This window comes from Giraffa tippelskirchi, chromosome 9 (genome assembly GCF_054371585.1).
Source record: "Giraffa tippelskirchi isolate mGirTip1 chromosome 9, T2T-mGirTip1v1.2.pri, whole genome shotgun sequence".
NCBI classification, from domain to species: domain Eukaryota; kingdom Metazoa; phylum Chordata; class Mammalia; order Artiodactyla; family Giraffidae; genus Giraffa; species Giraffa tippelskirchi.
This window is the reverse complement of record NC_137283.1, coordinates 134072658-134090949: the sequence shown is the minus strand read 5'-3', so window position 1 is coordinate 134090949 and position 18292 is coordinate 134072658. Positions and strand designations below refer to the sequence as shown.

At 36.8% G+C, this 18292-nt stretch overlaps 1 protein-coding gene across 27 annotated transcripts in view; it reads left to right on the top strand.

Annotated features, from left to right (window-relative positions):
* Positions 1-18292, top strand: part of MED23 (mediator complex subunit 23) — a 52864-nt gene that overhangs the window by 26986 nt on the left and 7586 nt on the right. For 12 of the 27 annotated variants that reach the window (XM_081529079.1, XM_081529058.1, XM_081529073.1 and 9 more), the window contains 12 exons: positions 1514-1638; positions 2679-2884; positions 2973-3153; positions 4449-4619; positions 5038-5254; positions 6905-7141; positions 8138-8303; positions 8863-8935; positions 11542-11756; positions 12420-12540; positions 13275-13406; positions 15003-16086. In XM_081529079.1, the coding sequence (XP_081385205.1) occupies positions 1514-1638; positions 2679-2884; positions 2973-3153; positions 4449-4619; positions 5038-5254; positions 6905-7141; positions 8138-8303; positions 8863-8935; positions 11542-11756; positions 12420-12540; positions 13275-13406; positions 15003-15170 (2012 nt within the window). In that variant the 3' untranslated portion in view covers positions 15171-16086. Of the gene's footprint in view, positions 1-1513; positions 1639-2678; positions 2885-2972; positions 3154-4448; positions 4620-5037; positions 5255-6904; positions 7142-8137; positions 8304-8862; positions 8936-11541; positions 11757-12419; positions 12541-13274; positions 13411-15002; positions 16087-18292 lie in introns of those variants that run through there. The other 15 variants (XM_081529059.1, XM_081529056.1, XM_081529053.1 and 12 more) reach the window with 6 other exon arrangements.

Below are 18292 nucleotides of genomic sequence, written 5' to 3'. Positions count from 1 at the left end.
CTTATAAATGTTGACACATTTCATTATACAGTGTCAGAAAATTATATTTTTTAACCTTGCTACAAATTTCATTAGGAAAAAAGTCTTTAAGTTTTGGAAAGCTATTAGGTTTGTGGTAGTGGATACAAGTTTTCCAAAATTCTGATTTTCGCTTGAAAGGTCAAATTTTATCATTGGTGAAAGATACAGTCATTTGTTCTTCTTAAAGTTAGAAGATCCCTTTATTAATTTTCAAGAAAATATCTGCTGCTGCTGCTAAGTCGCTTCAGTCGTGTCCGACTCTGTGCGACCCCATAGATGGCAGCCCACCAGGCTCCGCCGTCCCTGGGATTCTCCAGGCAAGAATACTGGAGTGGGTTGCCATTTCCTTTTCCAGTGCATGAAAGGGAAAAGTGAAAGTGAAGTTGCTCAGTCGTGTCCGACTCTTAGCGACCCCATGGACTGCAGCCTACCAGGCTCCTCCATCCATGGGATTTTCCAGGCAAGAGTACTGGAGTGGGGTGCCATTGCCTTCTCTGAGAAAATATCTGGCTAATGCCCAAATCTGAAAAACTATATGTTCTTTCAAGTAAAATTGGGATTCCATGAAAAAAGGGCTAATTTGACCCAATACTCAATCGCAAAGTATTTTTCCTCAAGATAACTTTCATACTTTGATATGTAGCTGGAATACCTTACGCATACTTCCATTTTATCACACAGGAGGTTACAAACAGATGTACTTAAGGGCTGAGACATAATGTTTTTTACAATTTTATCAAAGATAGTCTTAAGTGAAACTGGCAGTTTTTTTCCTGCTAAGAGTATGTTGTGGTGAAGATTACAATGGCTATGAGTATAATTTGGTACCACTGTTTGATTTGTTCCAGTGGCCAGCAGTGTTACCCCACCACTGCTTTTGCACCATCAGTGCACACATTTCAACATGGTAAAAAGGCCAATGGTATCTTAGTATTATTATTATTATTATTTTAATAGTGTTGACCTCATCAAATCCTTGAAAGATATTGGGCACCCACAAAGTCTGCAGACCACAGTTTGAGAATGGCTATTTTAGAGAAATAGTTACTGAATTTAGCAACCTCAAATACATTTGTGTATGCTGTCTTATTTTATATAAATAAACCTCTCTGATTTAGAGGATTATAGACTATAGGTGTTTTAGTCACCAGAAAAGATATCTGCTGTACTTTTAACAGTTCTATTTCCTTGGCTCAGTAAAGTGATAATACCTCACTGTCAGGAGTGGACTAAGTGAGCAGCCATGGTGGGCCTGTACCACTGTTGTGTCATTGATGTTCTGTAATCTTAAAAAGAAAAAAAGGTACCAAATGTCTTTTGTATTTTTTTCACTAGTTATCTTCATATTTGCTGATGTGATTACTAGTTAAGTGGTGAATGCTCTGCAGTGAAATTCTCTGACTGTACAAACTTGTGACTTCTTCTGTGATATCATCTATGAATTATGGACATGATCTTTTATATCTGGGTTACATTTATTTGTTTGTGTTAGATTTTTTTACAGGCTCTGATTCAATTCAGGGAACTTGGTGTAAAGACATACTTCAGACCATCATGAGTTTTACTCCTCATAATTGGGCTTCACATACTCTTAGTTGTTTTCCAGGCCCACTACAGGTAATTTTGTTTTGAATTATATATTGAATGTACAGTATATGAAATCATTCTTCCCATTTACTGTGTTATTGTAGAGAGTTTTGATGACATCCAAAGAAAATTAGCTTTTATTTCTCTTTTTGTAAATCTTTGCTATTACTCCCAAAATCTCCTGAGTTGTCCCTTGTCCTATTAAAGGACCAGATGTATCTCTAAAACGGTAATTGTTATGGCTTCATTGTATTAGTTAACAGTTTTAGAATCTTGTGAGATGTAACACATGACCTAAACAATTCTTCCTCTCTCATTGAATAGTAATGGGGAGAAACACAATGTAATGGAGCTTCACAGAATACACACATGTACATTTGACTGATTTTTTTGTTTTTTTAATCACACAGAGAGAAAAGCTATAAACTTAGCTATTATAATATGGAGAAAGGAAAACCTCATCTGTCTTCTACTTTTCAGAGAAAATTTTAAGCATAGTACATCTATTTTCTATAACTTCTAATAGGACTGGAACAGTAGGTCTCAAACTTATCAGAATCCCTTGGAGAGGTGGTTTAGCTAGACTCCTAGGCTCCAGCTGCAGAGCTTCTGATTCATTAGATCTGAGATGGGGCCCAAGAATTCACATTTCTTACAGGTCCCAGGTCATGTTAATACTGGTGGTCTGGGGACCATACTCCGAGAACCACCTGGCTAGTGTAATGGATTTTCCTCATAGGGATATTAAAATATGTAACCAAAGAGTACATGCATATCTTTTTCTTTTTTTTCAAAGATGAGCAGAAGTATCAACAGATGACTGAAGAAAGTTTGAATTCAGGTTTGCTTGGAATTTCTGTTTAGAAAATCTAGGAAAGAAATCTTACAGATAATCCAATCAAAGCCTTTGTATTTTCCCAATATAGAAATTTAGGCCTGGATTACTGAGTTACTTGATGGCACATGGAATTTATTAGTGTTAGAGTCAAGCCTGAAACTGGTTTCTTGATTCTGCAGCTAGTGCCCTTTTTACTATAGCCATTGAAATAAACTTCTGATCTTCCTTGTAGGCATTCTTTAAACAAAATAATGTACCTCAAGAGAGTCGTTTTAATCTGAAAAAAAATGTGGAGGAGGAGTATAGGAAGTGGAAGTCAATGACCAACGAAAATGACATCATCACCCACTTTTCTGCGCAACGTTCTCCTCCTCTCTTCCTTTGTCTGCTCTGGAAAATGCTCCTGGAAACAGATCATATTAATCAGATTGGCTATAGGTAAGTCAAAAACCTAGATCTGCATTCCATTTGTCAGTCCATTATACCAAACAGCAGTGTAATTTATTTTTTACTCTCTGCTTTCCAGAGTACTGGAGAGAATTGGAGCCAGGGCTTTAGTAGTCCACGTGAGAACATTTGCAGATTTCCTGGTATACGAGTTCTCTACGTCAGCTGGAGGTCAGCAACTCAACAAATGCATTGAAATTCTTAATGATATGGTGTGGAAGTACAACATTGTTACATTGGACAGATTAATTCTCTGCCTGGTAAGAATACACTTACTTAAGAACAGATTTCTGAGCAGTCTCATTCTCTTTGGATCAGTGTTTATGACTAATGGATCTTGTGCTGTATATTGTTTCTAGTAAAGTAAAAGTTGCTCAGTCGTGTCTGACTCTTTGTGACCCCATGAACTATACGGTCCATGGACTTCTCCAGGCCAGGATACTGGAGTGGGTAGCCTTTCCCTTTTCCAGGGGATCTTCCCAACCTAGGGATTGAATCCAGGTCTCCTGCATTGCAGGCAGATTGTTTACTGTCTGAGCCACCAGGGAAGCCCAAGAATACTAGAGTAGGTAGCCTATTCCTTCTCCAGGGGATCTTCCTGACCCAGAAATCAAACTGGGGTCTCCTGCATTGCAGGTGGATTCTTTACCAGCTGAGCTACCAGGGAAGCCCCATATAGTTTTTAAGGATTTAATGAATTTTTACTGTAAATAATGCATTGCTATCAATTCCCTAAGGAATTAAAGTTTCCCCGATTTCTTTATTTATCCATTCATCATTCAGTAAGCATGTATTAAATATCTACTATGTTGTATGTACAGAAGATATAGAAGTAAGTAAGACAGATGTGGTCCTGGCTTTGTGATGCTCTGAGATGATTCTCAAAAACTCCTAGAAGAGGCAGGAAATACTAAAAAAAAAAAAAAAAAAAAAGTCACTGTTTTTTTTTCAGACTGCTAATAATCATTTATGTATACTTTGGTAGCCATAATCTATAAGAAACTGAATGCTTTTTATAGTCACCCGGTATTCTCCAAGTGATTTTTTTCCTCCTGACTTTGATGTCTATTTCAGGCCAAATTTTAAGAAAAATCACTGAATCAGGCTGGAGACTGCTACATATTTTAATACTATAGTAGTGATATTTGAAGGGTTTAAGTGCTTAACATTCACCTCTCAGCTCTAGAGCAGATATAAAGATCGTTACAGTCTAGTAAGGGAAATAAGGTAAGTCTATGAATCAGTAAATAAAACGGTAACTTAGAGGTGTAGGGGAAGTATTACCAGGCAGCAGTGAAAGATCACATGTACTTAGGTGATGGGTCTTGAAGGGAGGGCTAAATTTCAAAAAATAAAGATGGACATTCCAGGTGAGAGCCAGAACTAGGCAAGAATGGGTCAGGCATGTTTGGGGAATGCTGAACAATTATTTGGGGTGGGTTATACAATGAAATTCTAATTGTGAGATTTTACTGTTTTCAAATTTAGGCACTTTGGAGCCTTGCTTTTGCATAGGTTGGTCATTTTCATTCAATTCTTCTGTTCTTCTCCAAAGGCCATGCGTAGCCACGAAGGGAATGAAGCCCAGGTTTGTTATTTCATAATTCAGTTGCTGTTACTCAAGCCAAATGATTTTAGAAATCGAGTAAGTGACTTTGTGAAGGAAAATTCCCCAGAACACTGGCTACAGAATGACTGGCACACCAAGCACATGAATTATCACAAGGTACTAATTAAAGTTAGTGATGAGGCCAAACTTTAGGTCTTTGGCTAATTGACTTGGCTGTTTTCTCTGCAGGTCTGTTCTTTTCTCTCTGGTCTGTGTAGAAGTGACTTAGCTGCCTAAACTTTCTTAAGGTTCTAGAGTCTCTCTAATATTAAGAACAAATTGAAACTACAGTTTTAGTAGGTGTGGGTACTTACAATAGAAAATGGAAACCCAATCCTTTCATATGTAAATCTCTTTTGGTATATCTTTAGGAGAATAGAAATTTTTGTTAAGGGCTCTAGATTTCGTTGCATTGCCGGAGCAAACACAGTTTTATATTCTGTGAAAAATGACAGGTTTATTTAGCTCTTTTTTTTTTTTTTAAGAAAATTAAAAAAAGATGCCCTAAACATTTACCATTTCCTCACTTCCACAGAAATACCCGGAGAAGCTCTATTTTGAGGGCCTGGCGGAGCAGGTTGATCCTCCTGTGCCGATACAGTCTCCATATCTGCCCATCTATTTTGGAAATGTGTGTCTTCGATTCCTTCCAGTGTTTGATATAGTAATCCACAGGTTTTTAGAGTTGCTCCCAGTATCCAAATCATTGGAGACTCTACTAGATCACCTGGGAGGCTTATATAAATTTCATGGTGAGCTTTTTTGAATTTTAATTCCATCTAAGCTCTCTATAGACAAAAGTAGGCTGAGCATGACCATATGGATAATAATAGTTCTAAAGGTTTTATTTTAATAATTTTTAATAAAAGCATTTTCAGGAGAAGTGCTATGTGATGATGCCTTGACGTATAAAATAGACTACATAAAAATATCAATAAGTAAATTATAGCAAAAATAAATAATATGCAAGAGATGCCTTATTTTATATATTGTGTAATTAATTATCAAATCAGTACAGAAAGAGAGAAGTATGAGTTCAGAACAGACAGATATTACTGTGAACTAAATGGATCTTGGCAAGCTTCTTGGATGGATAGGGTTTGAACCATAATGTATGTGATTTTTTATGAACAGAAAGGAGAAGAGAGCAAGATAGGCAGGAGAAATCCTTTGGAAAAATCATGGAGGTATTAAAAACAAGGCATTTTTTAAAACAATTGCCTCATTGGGCTAAATTGTACCTGGCAACTCATCACTGTAAATGCCAGGCTGAGAAGTTCTGATTTTATAATCTACAGATAATGGAGAATTAACTAGAAGTTATTGAGTAAAGTCATGGTATGGAAAGCATTATTTTAGAAAGGTGAGTCCAGTTCTAGTAGCAGGATGTATTGGAAGGAGGAAGCCATTTCAAAGACTTGTGTCAATTAGCATCTAAACAAGCATGGTGACAGTGAAAATGAGAAGGAAGGGAGAGAGAGTCAAGAGTAGGAATTGAGCTTGGTTGACCAGGTATGGGGAGAATATCGAAAGAAAGAAATCAAGGACAACTCAGCCTGGTAACCGAGAACAGTGAAGTCAGTGACAGAGCATGAAAGTCCTGGAGCAGCCACAGTCGAGGGATTGAGAGTATCTGGCAGGGTGGTGGGGGGTGCTGGGGAGGCAGTTCTTCTTAGCCCTTAATTTAAGATATCTCCCTTCATAGTGGAAGTCTGAATCGCATTTTAGCACTGCAGAGTAGAAATAAAGTTCAAGGGAGCTTTCCTTTCCAAATACTTTTCGTTTTGGATTGGGTAATATATGCATCGGATGCAGTGTGAGTGGTTAGTCCCACCCCTGTCCCCTAGCTTACTCTTGTAGCTCCTCCTTTCTTTCCCTGTAGACAGTCACTGTTACCAGTTTCTTGTGTATCCTGCCTTAAATATTCTGGGGTTGGTAGTTTATTTTTTTCACAAATATAATATACACATTATTTTTTATTAACCTTTATAAGGTTTTACAGTTGATTATTTTGTATCAGATCATACAAAGCTGCTTCATACATGCCATGATTAACTTAACCAGTCCCCTGTTTTCATCATGTAGGCTATTCTAATCTTTTGCTAGTATAAACAGGCTGCAGCGACATTGCTTACACATACATCATTTTTGCAGGATAAATTTCCAGGAGTGGAATTGCTACACCTAAATGTGATGTGTACCCTTCAGTAGAAGCTGTGTATATTGTTAGAAGCCTTCTGCCTTGTCCTAAAATAAAAATAGCCATTGTATGCAATTGCTTAACATGTGAAATAGTTTTATAATCTTCTGAGCTATTTTTTGGCAATCTTGAAAGTCGATCAGTTTTTCACAGTTGTCAGTAACCAGGTAAACATTGTAGTGATCTGTTTTCTTCTTGGCAGATCGTCCAGTGACTTATTTGTATAATACTCTGCACTATTATGAAATGCACCTGAGAAATCGCGAAAGTCTCAAACGAAAACTAGTCCATGCAATCATTGGATCTCTCAAGGACAACCGACCGCAGGGCTGGTGTCTAAGTGACACATACCTGAAAAATGCTATGAACGCACGAGAAGACAATCCCTGGGTCCCAGATGATTCTTACTACTGCAAGTTGATTGGCAGACTAGTAGATAATATCCTTTTTATTGTGATTTTCCAGACTCTACAGAAATAACTATATGTTGATTTTGTGAACATATATTGTCATTTTAAATATTCCAAAATTTTTAAATATTCTAAGACTTCAGTTTTTTAGAACATTTTATTTTTTAATTTTTACTTCTATAAAGGTTTTGAAGTCTTAAATTAGCAGCATCATACCAGATAGGCAGAAATTTACTCCATTAAAACTTTTATTTAAAAAAAAAAAACCTTAGAGAAGAGATTTGTTTCAAAGAAAAACATTCCTAAATAGATATACTATGTATTATAGTACATGCATTTGTTCTACAGAAAACATAGAACTTTGTTGCTTTAAATAAATCCCTGAATAATTTTTAAAACATTAATAGATAATAGTAAAACATTTTTTTGTAGTGAAAAAGATTCTATATTGGTGTTTTCTTTCTTTACGTCTGTTTTAAATTTTTAACCCACTATATTTAATATGTCTATACACTATGCCACTCTATTTACTAAATAGAGCAGTTTTACATAAAATAGGCCTGATTTAATTTTCCTACACAGGAATTACTTCCTGAAGTAAAAGAGCTACTCATGAGAAAGTAATGTTCTTTTTTTTTTTTTCTTTTTTTTTTTTTTTTAGTAATGTTCTTATTAACTTTCCTACAACTATTAAAAGAAAATAGGTTGATAAAGCCTTCGGATACCTTGGCTGCATCTACAGCTGTCATGTGACAGTAATAAGAACCCACTTATATAAGGCCAGTCATTGATACCTGTGGTTGATCACATGGTTGCTATCAACACGTCAGATTTATTTGTATTCAGTTTGTATTGTTTGCCTCTTAAGCACTCCAATAAATTACTTATTGAGGGCTCATAACCAGATATATTGATAATCAAATGAAATGTTTACATGTTGAGCCTTTGAAAACTGTAAAGCACTATACAAACATGAGCCTTTAATCTCAGAATAATCAACCAGTTATTGCTTTAATCGTCTGCACCGATGGCTGGCAAATCTCCTGGTCCATTCCCAAACTGTGACTGGAGGTTCAATGAGTTTCCCAACCCTGCTGCCCACGCACTGCATGTTACTTGTGTGGAACTCATGGCCTTGGCTGTTTCTGGCCAAGATGTTGGAAATGCTCTTCTAAATGTTGTCCTGAAGAGGTGTGTATCCTGTTTCATGCAATGAGATTCAGTGTTTAAGAGAATGATATTTTATTTGGAGCTATGAGACACACCTGTTGTCCCAAGGCTAGGGCACATTGAATGGTGACTATCTTTAGGTTCCAGATCTTGTCTTAGTGATAAAGGTGGAGTGAGCCCTGAACAGCCAGAAAACCTGGGCTTGTTCCTACTTCTACTCTTTATTAGCTGTTTGACATTTAACTTAGGAATAACGTTAACTTCTCCCTAAAGACAGTCTTTTAAGATTTTCTTCTTAAAGGCTCATATAAAGTAGGGGATAATGATTGGAGAATAAATATAAATTAGTGAAATAGTCTTTCAGCTCAGCAGCCATTGTTAAAGAAGAAAACTGAAAAAATTGAAAAGCCTTACTTAGCTTTTATTTATATTTTTTACTCACTAAAAATCCATTGTAGTTTTATTGAAATAGATTGATTGTCAGCCCCCAAATTATATATGTTCTCAAAGTAAGATCCAGTGTCAACCATATAAAATGTTTTTATCATTTCACCTTTTTGTTCTATATCCCAACTAATAGTCAGCCTTTAGTGCCAAGAGAGAACATTACAGCATGGATGAATGCCATTGGATTGATCATCACTGCCCTACCAGTGAGTTAATCATTGTGATTTATACAAGGTCATCATGCAATTAATGAAATGTTTCATTTTTTTTCACATTATTATTGCTTCTAAAATCTACAGTGCCTCTTTTGCATCAGATCTAAATAAATCTACCTGACTATGGGTCCCTGCATCCCTAGGTCCCACTTTCCTATCCAACCATAGTTTTCCAATTAAAATCTGATCTATTTTTGACTCCTTAACATATTATGTATCTAGATCCTTTCAGTTCAGTTCAGTCACTCAGTCGTGTCCAACTCTTTGTGACCCCATGGCCTGCAGCACACCGGGCCTCCCTGTCCATCACCAACTCCCGGAGTTTACTCAAACTCATGTCCATTGAGTCGGTGATGCCATCCAACCGTCTCATTCTCTGTCGTCTGCTTCTCCTCCCGCCTTCAATCTTTCCCAGCATCAGGGTCTTTTCCAGTGAGTCAGTTCTTCGCATCAGGTGGCCAAAGTATTGGAGTTTCAGCTTCAACATCAGTCCTTCCAATGAATATTCAGGACTGATTTCCTTTAGGATGGACTGGTTGGATCTCCTTGCAGTCCAAGGGACTCTCAAGAGTCTTCTCCAACACCACAATTCAAAATCATCAATTCTTCAGTGCTCAGCTTTCTTATAGTCCAACTCTCACATCCATACATGACCACTGGAAAAACCATAGCCTTGACTAGACGGACCTTTGTTGGCAACGTAATGTCTCTGCTTTTTAATATGCTGTCTAGGTTGGTCATAACTTTCCTTCCATGGAGCAAGCATCTTTTAATTTCATGGCTGCAGTCACCATCTGCAGTCATTTTGGAGCCCCGAAAAATAAAGTCAGCCACTGTTTCCACTGTTTCTCCATCTATTTGCCATGAAGTAATGGGACCGGATGCCATGATCTTAGTTTTCTGAATGTTGAGCTTTAAGCCAACTTTTTCACTCTCCTCTTTCACTTTCATCAAGAGGCTCTTTAGTTCTTCTTCACTTTCTGCCATAAGGGTGGTATCATCTGCATATCTGAGGTCATTGATATTTTTCCCAAAATCTTGATTCCAGCTTGTGCTTCATCCAACTCAGCGTTTCTCATGATGTACTCTGCATATAAGTTGAATAAGCAGGGTGACAACATTCAGCCTTGACGTACTCCTTTTCCTATTTGAGTACTCCTTTTTGGAACCAGTCTGTTGTTCCAGGTCCACTTCTAACTGTTACTTCCTGACCTGCATACAGATTTCTCAAGAGGCAGGTCAGGTGGTCTGGTATTCCCATCTCTGTCAGAATTTTCCACAGTTTATTGTGATCCCCAGTCAAAGGCTTTGGCATAGTCAATGAAGCAGAAATAGATGTTTTTCTGGAACTCTCTTGCTTTTCAATGATCCAGCAGATGTTGGCAATTTGATCTCTGGTTCCTCTGCCTTTTCTAAATCCAGCTTGAACATCTGGAAGTTCACGGTTCATGTATTGTTGAAGCCTGGCTTGGAGAATTTTGAGCATTACTTTACTAGCGTGTGAGATGAGTGCAATTGTGCAGTAGTTTGAGCATTCTTTGGCATTGCCTTTCTTTGGGATTGGAATGAAAACTGACCTTTTCCAGTCCTGTGGCCACTGCTGAGTTTTCCATATTTGCTGGCATATTGAGTGCAGCACTTTCACAGCATCATCTTTTAGAATTCAAAATAACTCAACTCTGATTCCATCACCTCCACTAGCTTTGTTCATAATGATGCTTCCTAAGGCCCACTTGACTTCACATTCCAGAATGTCTGGCTTTAGGTGAGTGATCACACCATCGTGATTATCTGGGTCGTGAAGATCTTTTTTGTACAGTTCTTCTGTGTATTCTTGCCACCTCTTCTTAATATCTTCTGCTTCTGTTAGGTCCATACCATTTCTGTCCTTTATTGAGCTCATCTTTGCATGAAATGTTCCCTTGGTATCTCTGTCCTTTACTCCTGCAAATGATGCTCGTTGACACATTTTTCAGGTACTTCTGCTGTATAAGAGAATATACCAGGATGCTTTTCCTTCTGTTACCTTCCCTAAAGCCTACTCATTCTTTGCTAATTTAGGGCTTGCTTTTTCAACTGAGCATTTTATAACTTCTCCACTCACGCGATGTCTCCCTCTGTGACCTCCACACATGTCTAGTCAGCACCACACAGATGTCTGACATCTTTGAGTGTCAGTAATATTGTCTAAAACTGCTCTCCAAACTTGTTTGATTATGCATCTTTATGAATCACTTTTTCCTTACACTCCTCCAAAATACACATATATACATATTTGTGAATTATAAATGTGTACCAGCATTACCTTTATAGTAAATATAGGTAAAGTCAATTTACCTTGTAGTAAATATCAGCTATTAAGTTAACTGGACAGACCCATGCCTGGAGCACTCTTAACTCACAGACACGTCTCCCCAGATTGTTATTGACTTAATTTGACTCATTGTGAAGCCACACAAAGACACAAGCTGGATAAATAGAAAACATTAAAGAATGAGAAAGTGCTATCACTTTAGGCTTTTGGAGTAGAATACTGGATATGGAATGGATTACTAGAGAAATGGTGTTTTTCTTCAGGCTTTTTCTTGGTTTTAAAGGAGCCGTATTGGATTGTCCTTCACGATCGAATAGTGAGTGTTATCAGCAGTCCCAGCTTGACGTCTGAGACAGAGTGGGTCGGCTATCCTTTCCGCCTCTTCGATTTCACCGCTTGTCATCAGTCCTACTCTGAGATGAGCTGTAGCTACACGTTAGCTCTGGCGCATGCAGTGTGGCACCACTCCAGCATTGGGCAGCTTTCTCTCATTCCCAAGTATGTATTATGATTTTCTAAAGACATTTGACTTATTTTGTTTTTGTTTTTTAATCTCATGTACACGTGGGGTATATATCTGATTCAGTGGAACGGCTTACACAGTAAAAGTCTCGAGTAGTTTCTAGGTATCAGAAAGCCTCCTTTATGTCAGAATTGATTGAAGAAAATTAATTTATATGTATAAGTAATAATCGGGTATTCAGTTTTCCTTTATCATTTCAATGGGCTTACCCAATACATGCTTTTTCCAGAATATATCCCAAAATTTGCCTTTTGAACTGCATACCTGATACCAGCCTATCTTCTGATTATTATTTTTGACTGTATAATTGTATTAATTAGATTTAAATTTCCTGAGAATGGCCTTTATATTAGGTTGGTTATTCTCTTTTTATTTCAAATAATTCACATTCTGTCATTCAGTAATTGTACTATTAGGAACAACTTCTAAATCTGAAGTAAATTATTTCAATAATCAAATGAAAATAAGAGCTAGTGAGAGATGTGAGATTAATTAGAAATGTTACCAGAATTAAAATAAACTTTAAAAAAATTATTACAAATTTTGCAAATACTTGGATAGGCTGTATTAACAAAATTCAAACAATTTAACTGATTTCAAGTCACAAGAAATTTTTTATTTTTATCTTTAAATTTTAGATTTCTCACTGAAGTACTTCTTCCTATAGTGAAGACTGAGTTCCAGCTGCTTTATGTGTACCATCTTGTGGGACCATTTTTACAAAGGTTTCAGCAAGAGAGAACTCGATGTATGATAGAGGTAAAATTTAATCTGGGTTTTCAATGGAAAGATTAAGTTCTAAAAAGTATAATAAAGTTTCTTTCCTAGTGTTTTTCAAACTGTATGTCATTACCATTAGTTAGAAAATCAGTTTAGCAGGATCTGAGAGCAATGCTTGAGGCCTTAGCATCCCTGTAACTTAGTATGCCTATAATGAGTTTGGTGGGGGATGTGCCGAACTGGAGACGCAGGGGAAAATACTCATCATCATGGCTGAGAAGAAAGTTAAAGCTGGAGAAGTGCATTTGAGCATGTGCACTATAGTACAGAGGAATTCGTTAAAGTCCTGGGAATGACTAAAGTTGATCCCCTATAACAAAAGTATAGAGAAAAGAGAATGCACCAAATATAGAACTTTAAAGTGTGAGACACCCAATGGAACTAAGAAGGTACAGTATATACAGGTTCGCTGAGACTGCCAAGTATCCCAGAAAATGAGAGATGGTTTCCAGAAAACCATCTGTCTATCTCTTAATTTTAAATTTTAAATTAGGAAGAGAAAGTGTATCTAATCTCTATTTGCAGTCATTTGGTAGCACTCTGAATTCCATTATAAATGCAAGCAGTTTCGTATCACCCATGTACATAGAGGTTTGTGTGATAGTGACAGTTCCTCAACAAAGATGTTACCCTCTGTGCTGTTCTTGTCATGGAGACCAGCTGCATCATGACAACCATCTTTGACCATTTAAATAATTTTATTTGTTAAACAGATTGGTGTGGCATTTTATGACATGTTGCTGAATGTAGACCAGTGTAGCACCCACTTAAACTACATGGATCCCATCTGTGACTTCCTGTATCATATGAAGTATATGTTTACTGGTGACAGTGTAAAAGAGCAAGTAAGTTCACTTTAATTATTTTTCAATGATGTTTAGTTTTGAAAACTTAAACATGAGGGGACATATGTATACTTATAGATGATTCACGTTGTATGGCAGAAACCAGCACAACATTGTAAAGCAATAATCTGCCAATTAAAAAAAAATACCTATTCTAATTTCTCACACTTTTCCACCTTGACGTTTGCAACAAAGCGTCTGAAAATGACCTGAGGAGTTATTAATAGTAAACTCATCAGGAAGAAACAGCACAACATGGCTACTGAAAAGATCATAGAGGCCTTATGTTGTGAGTGAAGCAGAGCCTGTTTTTTCCCCACAGTGACTAGGGTACACTGTGAGGACATAAGACAAATTGCAGTGTGACTGCAAGATTAAAACCAGGAGGGTCAGGAGAATAACTAATGAGGGGTATTTAAAAACTGGGGGTGCTGAACTTGAATTTTTTTAAAGTCCTAGGGAATTAATTATATCCTAACTATTTGGGGGTGGGGGGTTGCCATTTGGAATAGGTATTAAATTTGTTCTGTGTCACTTTAAAAGGCGTGCACACTGGTGAAGTTGAAGTTAAGTTGTGACTCAGCATATAAAGAGCCACTCCCTGAAAGGGCTGTCTCCAAGTGGAGAAGACCTCCTTAAATACCTCTTTAAATCCTGAGTTTCCTGTCTGTGGGAACCAGAATCTCAGCTCTTTTAGAAGGGTGGAGGGAGGGCAAATAGGTGAACTTAAGTGACCTCCTCTCCATACTTTAATGTTATTTCTCTCTAAAATGGGAAAGGAATATACATTGATACACGTAAGCATGTGAATCCTAGTCTTCAGGATTCATTCTTGGAAGCTGACGACATGGAGTGGGGAGGGTGTTGACTCCTTTACACCTCCGCAGGATTGTCAAGTGGAAACCATTACAGAATTGTTTTCTTTAGCATATTCCTTATATTTGAGCCTAAGAAACTTTGACACAAGGGAATACAGAAAGGAAGAATTTTTAATGGGCTAATCTTTCCTGGTAAGGTCCAAGAATATATAAGTAAAGCTAAGAAAGCTATGGAACTACTTGATGTATTTATTTCTTTAAAGCATTTTAAGTAAGAGCAAGTCTAATATGATTTAGTTTGAATTCCAGGTATAAATCAAACCAAAAAAGTTAACTATATAGATAAATGTTTTGAACCTGAGTTATTCAAAGATCTTTGAAATACAGTGGTGCTTTGTGTAAAGATGGCATTTTGAAAGGATGAGTCCCTTGGGGGATAGAACCCCCAGTGTAAACTCCACTAGCTTTCGGCAGGAAGATGACTGGCTGTCTAGGTCAGTGAGTATGTTTCTGTTGAGTGTATGCATATATAGGTAGATGCACATACAGAAATGTACATATATATAATATGTGTGTGAGGGACAACACGTGCTTTTTTCAGGTAAGAAAGAACTAGTTTTATCTGCTTTTGTTAAAACACAAAACATGAGGGAAACTTCTCATCCACCTGTTCCACTCCCTGGTTTATTGTCTCAAGAAATGTGTAAATCACTTCTTTAAAAGTGGGAAATTGAACTTCTCTGGTGAAAATATGTATTCATGTACTTTTGTTTTTTAGGTAGAAAAGATTATTTGTAATTTAAAGCCGGCTCTAAAACTCCGTCTTCGATTCATCACTCACATTAGCAAGATGGAGCCGGCTGCCGTGCCCCCGCCAGCCGGCAGCGCTGGCTCTCCGGCGCCTCAGCCTGCTCAGGTGCCGGTGTCTCTGCCAGTGACGCAGTGAAGTCAGTGCGTGCCGTGCAGAAAGCAGGCTCAAGTCTATTAAATCTGAACCTGACAGTGCTACACTGTGGTGGAGTAGAGGCGGCGGTGTTCAGATTGTTTTATTTTGATTCATATGGTGAATCTGTTGACTTCCAACTCCTGTCTTCCTATTGCTTTGTCTCTAAGAGATCAAGTAAGCTACACGTTGTTCAGATCCACAGCAAGGTGTGAGAGCTAGCTGGGAACATTGACATAGCTGATCAAATGACTTTTAGCAGGCACTCTCAATCTTTGCTGTTTTGGCCATTGTTTTTGTTTTTATTTTTTAGTATTAGTAACTTATTCAGTCTTCAAATCCAGTTTTAAAGGCACCACACATGTAAAATAGTTATTACAAATCCTTTTATACATAAATCTCTTTTGGTATATCTTTGCAACAAGAGATTTTTGTCAAGTAAAGGACTCTAGATTTCATTGCATTACAGGAGCAAACACAATTTCATATTCTTTTTAAAATGGCTTAAACTTTTTATCATAGATTTCCAAGTAAACAGGCTAATATTTCTATTGAGGTAGATTGGCAAGTTTTTGCCTTTGCTGTGGACTTGAACTTACTATATGAAATGAGTTGGAAGCCATGTAAGAAAATAACGTAACTTAAGAAAGTCATGCTTAAATGGTGATTCTTCAATCCCCGTTTTTAAAACTAAATCAGTTACTTTTCCAAGTTGACACACTTACCTGGCAGATGATATGATTCTTTGAATTTTTATAGTCTTAAATTTTTTAAGTATTTATATTTTTAAATATCGTATACATTTTTGTTCTTTAGAGCTTATTAGATTTTGAGAGACATACTGTTATTTTGAGGGGGGGTGGCATTAAGATTGTAAAAGACTTGGAAAATAATGAGTAAAATCTGTTGAACGAATAAATTGTCTGATTAATTACTCAGTTTGAATGAGCGTCTGCTGGGTGCCAGGCAATGTACTGGCTGGGTTAGAGCAGAGAAATGAGCCACCTCTATGGATTGTACACTATAGTCAATGACTGACATTAACCTAAGAATTAAGAGGTACTGATTTTTTTTAAAGAATTAGTGAAGTTTAACTGCAAATTTCTATTTCCAAATCATTCCTCCTAGACCTTTATCTTCTTCACGATTCATTTTTTTATAATCACTAGATCTTTATTTGCCATGCAAGGACAGCTTAAAATTTGTATAATGGTGTAAACAGTTATTCTGAGCTAATGGTATTCTTAAAACTATCCAGAAATTTTTTACTAGAAATGATTTCAAGTATTACTCTTAACCTAGTCTCAATATATTCTTGCTGCCTCAAGGAATATATTGCTTTGAGATCCCAGAATAGAAATAATTGTAACAATAGTATTATACAAACAGAATAAAGAGAAAAATTCAGTGTCAGTTAAGGACATACACATTCCAGTTAATTTTATTAAAAACTCAGTTTTTCCTCTCTAGCTTAAAAAAAAGGGAATATGATTTCCCCAAATAGGCTTTTAAGAGGTTAGTATTAATCAGAGACATTAATAGAAGACAGAAGCTTAATTTGTGTTTAGAATACAGCTGAGAACAAAATACTTATATCCATTACATCCTAAAATTTTTCTTTTTGAAAACTAATAATAACTTTAGAGTGGCTATGTTCACTAGGCGTTTCTGCAATGGTAGAAACAGTCATATCTGTGCTGTACAGTTCAATAGTTAGTAGCTCCATATGCCTGTTGAGCACTTACAGTGTGCAACTGAATATTTTATTAAACTTTAATTAATTTAACTGCCTGTGACTGCTGTACTGGATAATGTTCTCTAGAGTAAGATCCATTATAACTGCTCTTATCTAAAAGTTATTCAGTAAAATACTTATTCTACAAAGCCCATAGTGTCAACAGGTTTAAAATTCTGTATTGCAGGGAAACAATCAGATGGTAGAGGCTCTTTAACACATAAAGCTGTTATAACAAGAATAACAAAAGGGAGGGGATATATATATATATACCTATGGCTGATTCATGTTGAGGTTTGACAGGAAACAGCAAAATTCTGTAAAGCAATTATCCTTCAATAAAAAAATAAATTAATTTTTTTTAAAAAAGAATAACAGTAAAAATTCTTTCATGGAGCCTGCTTCATTACAGACTCCACTTTGAGTTCCATATAAGTTGGAGAAAAGAGAAAGAGTTCACTTCCCTTGTTTTGATTCTAGTTTATTTTCACTTACTTTCCCACTTCCTTCACTATATAATATAGCTGAGATGAGTTTTTAGGATGTTCAGGAGTTCAACCAGTGAGCACACTCTTAACTGCAATGAGTGAAAGGTGGGGCATTTGGAAACTTGGAAAAGTGTTAGTTGCTCAGTTGCATCTCACTCTTTGAGACACCTTGGACTGTAGCCTACCAGGCTTCTCTATTCATGGAATTCTCCAGGCAAGAATACTGGAGTGGGTTGTCATTCCCTTCTCCAGGGGCCCTTCCTGACCCAGGGATCAAACCCAGGTCTCCTGTATTGCAGGCAGATTCTTTACCAACTGAAATAAGTGAAAGGTGGGGCATTTGGAAGCCACAGATAATTTTCAGTGAAATCGCAACCTAAATTAGCATATCTTAGAAACAAAAATAGTTGATTTCTTTCCTCTGTTTCCCAAAAGACTATCTGAATAGCAGCCATGCTTAACATGATATTAACCAATATCATACTTGAGGTTTAAAAAAAGTGAAACATGGTCATCTAACATCAGTGAACTTAGAGACTGCCCAAACCATTTTACAGATGAGGGAACCAGAGCAAAAGAGTTTAAATAACTTAACCAAGGTCTTACAGTGTTTGGGGGATAATGATTTCACTGTGGTTTTTTAAGTATTTATGGTAGTCTTAAGCAGGGTGTGTGTATGTCAGTATCTGTGTGTGTTGCGTGTATTTAGAAACTTGTATAGGGATGATAGAATCTTACAAAGAGATAGAGAAGAGCAGTTTCTAGGCATTACAGCTTTGAACAACATGGAAATATGGTCCCTTTTCAGGTTGGGTAGCTTTATCTCCTGATATCAGGAGTCCCACTGTACATGTGGGGGCTGATAAAAAGTTTATTTTTAATGCCAGCAAATTTTTATTAGG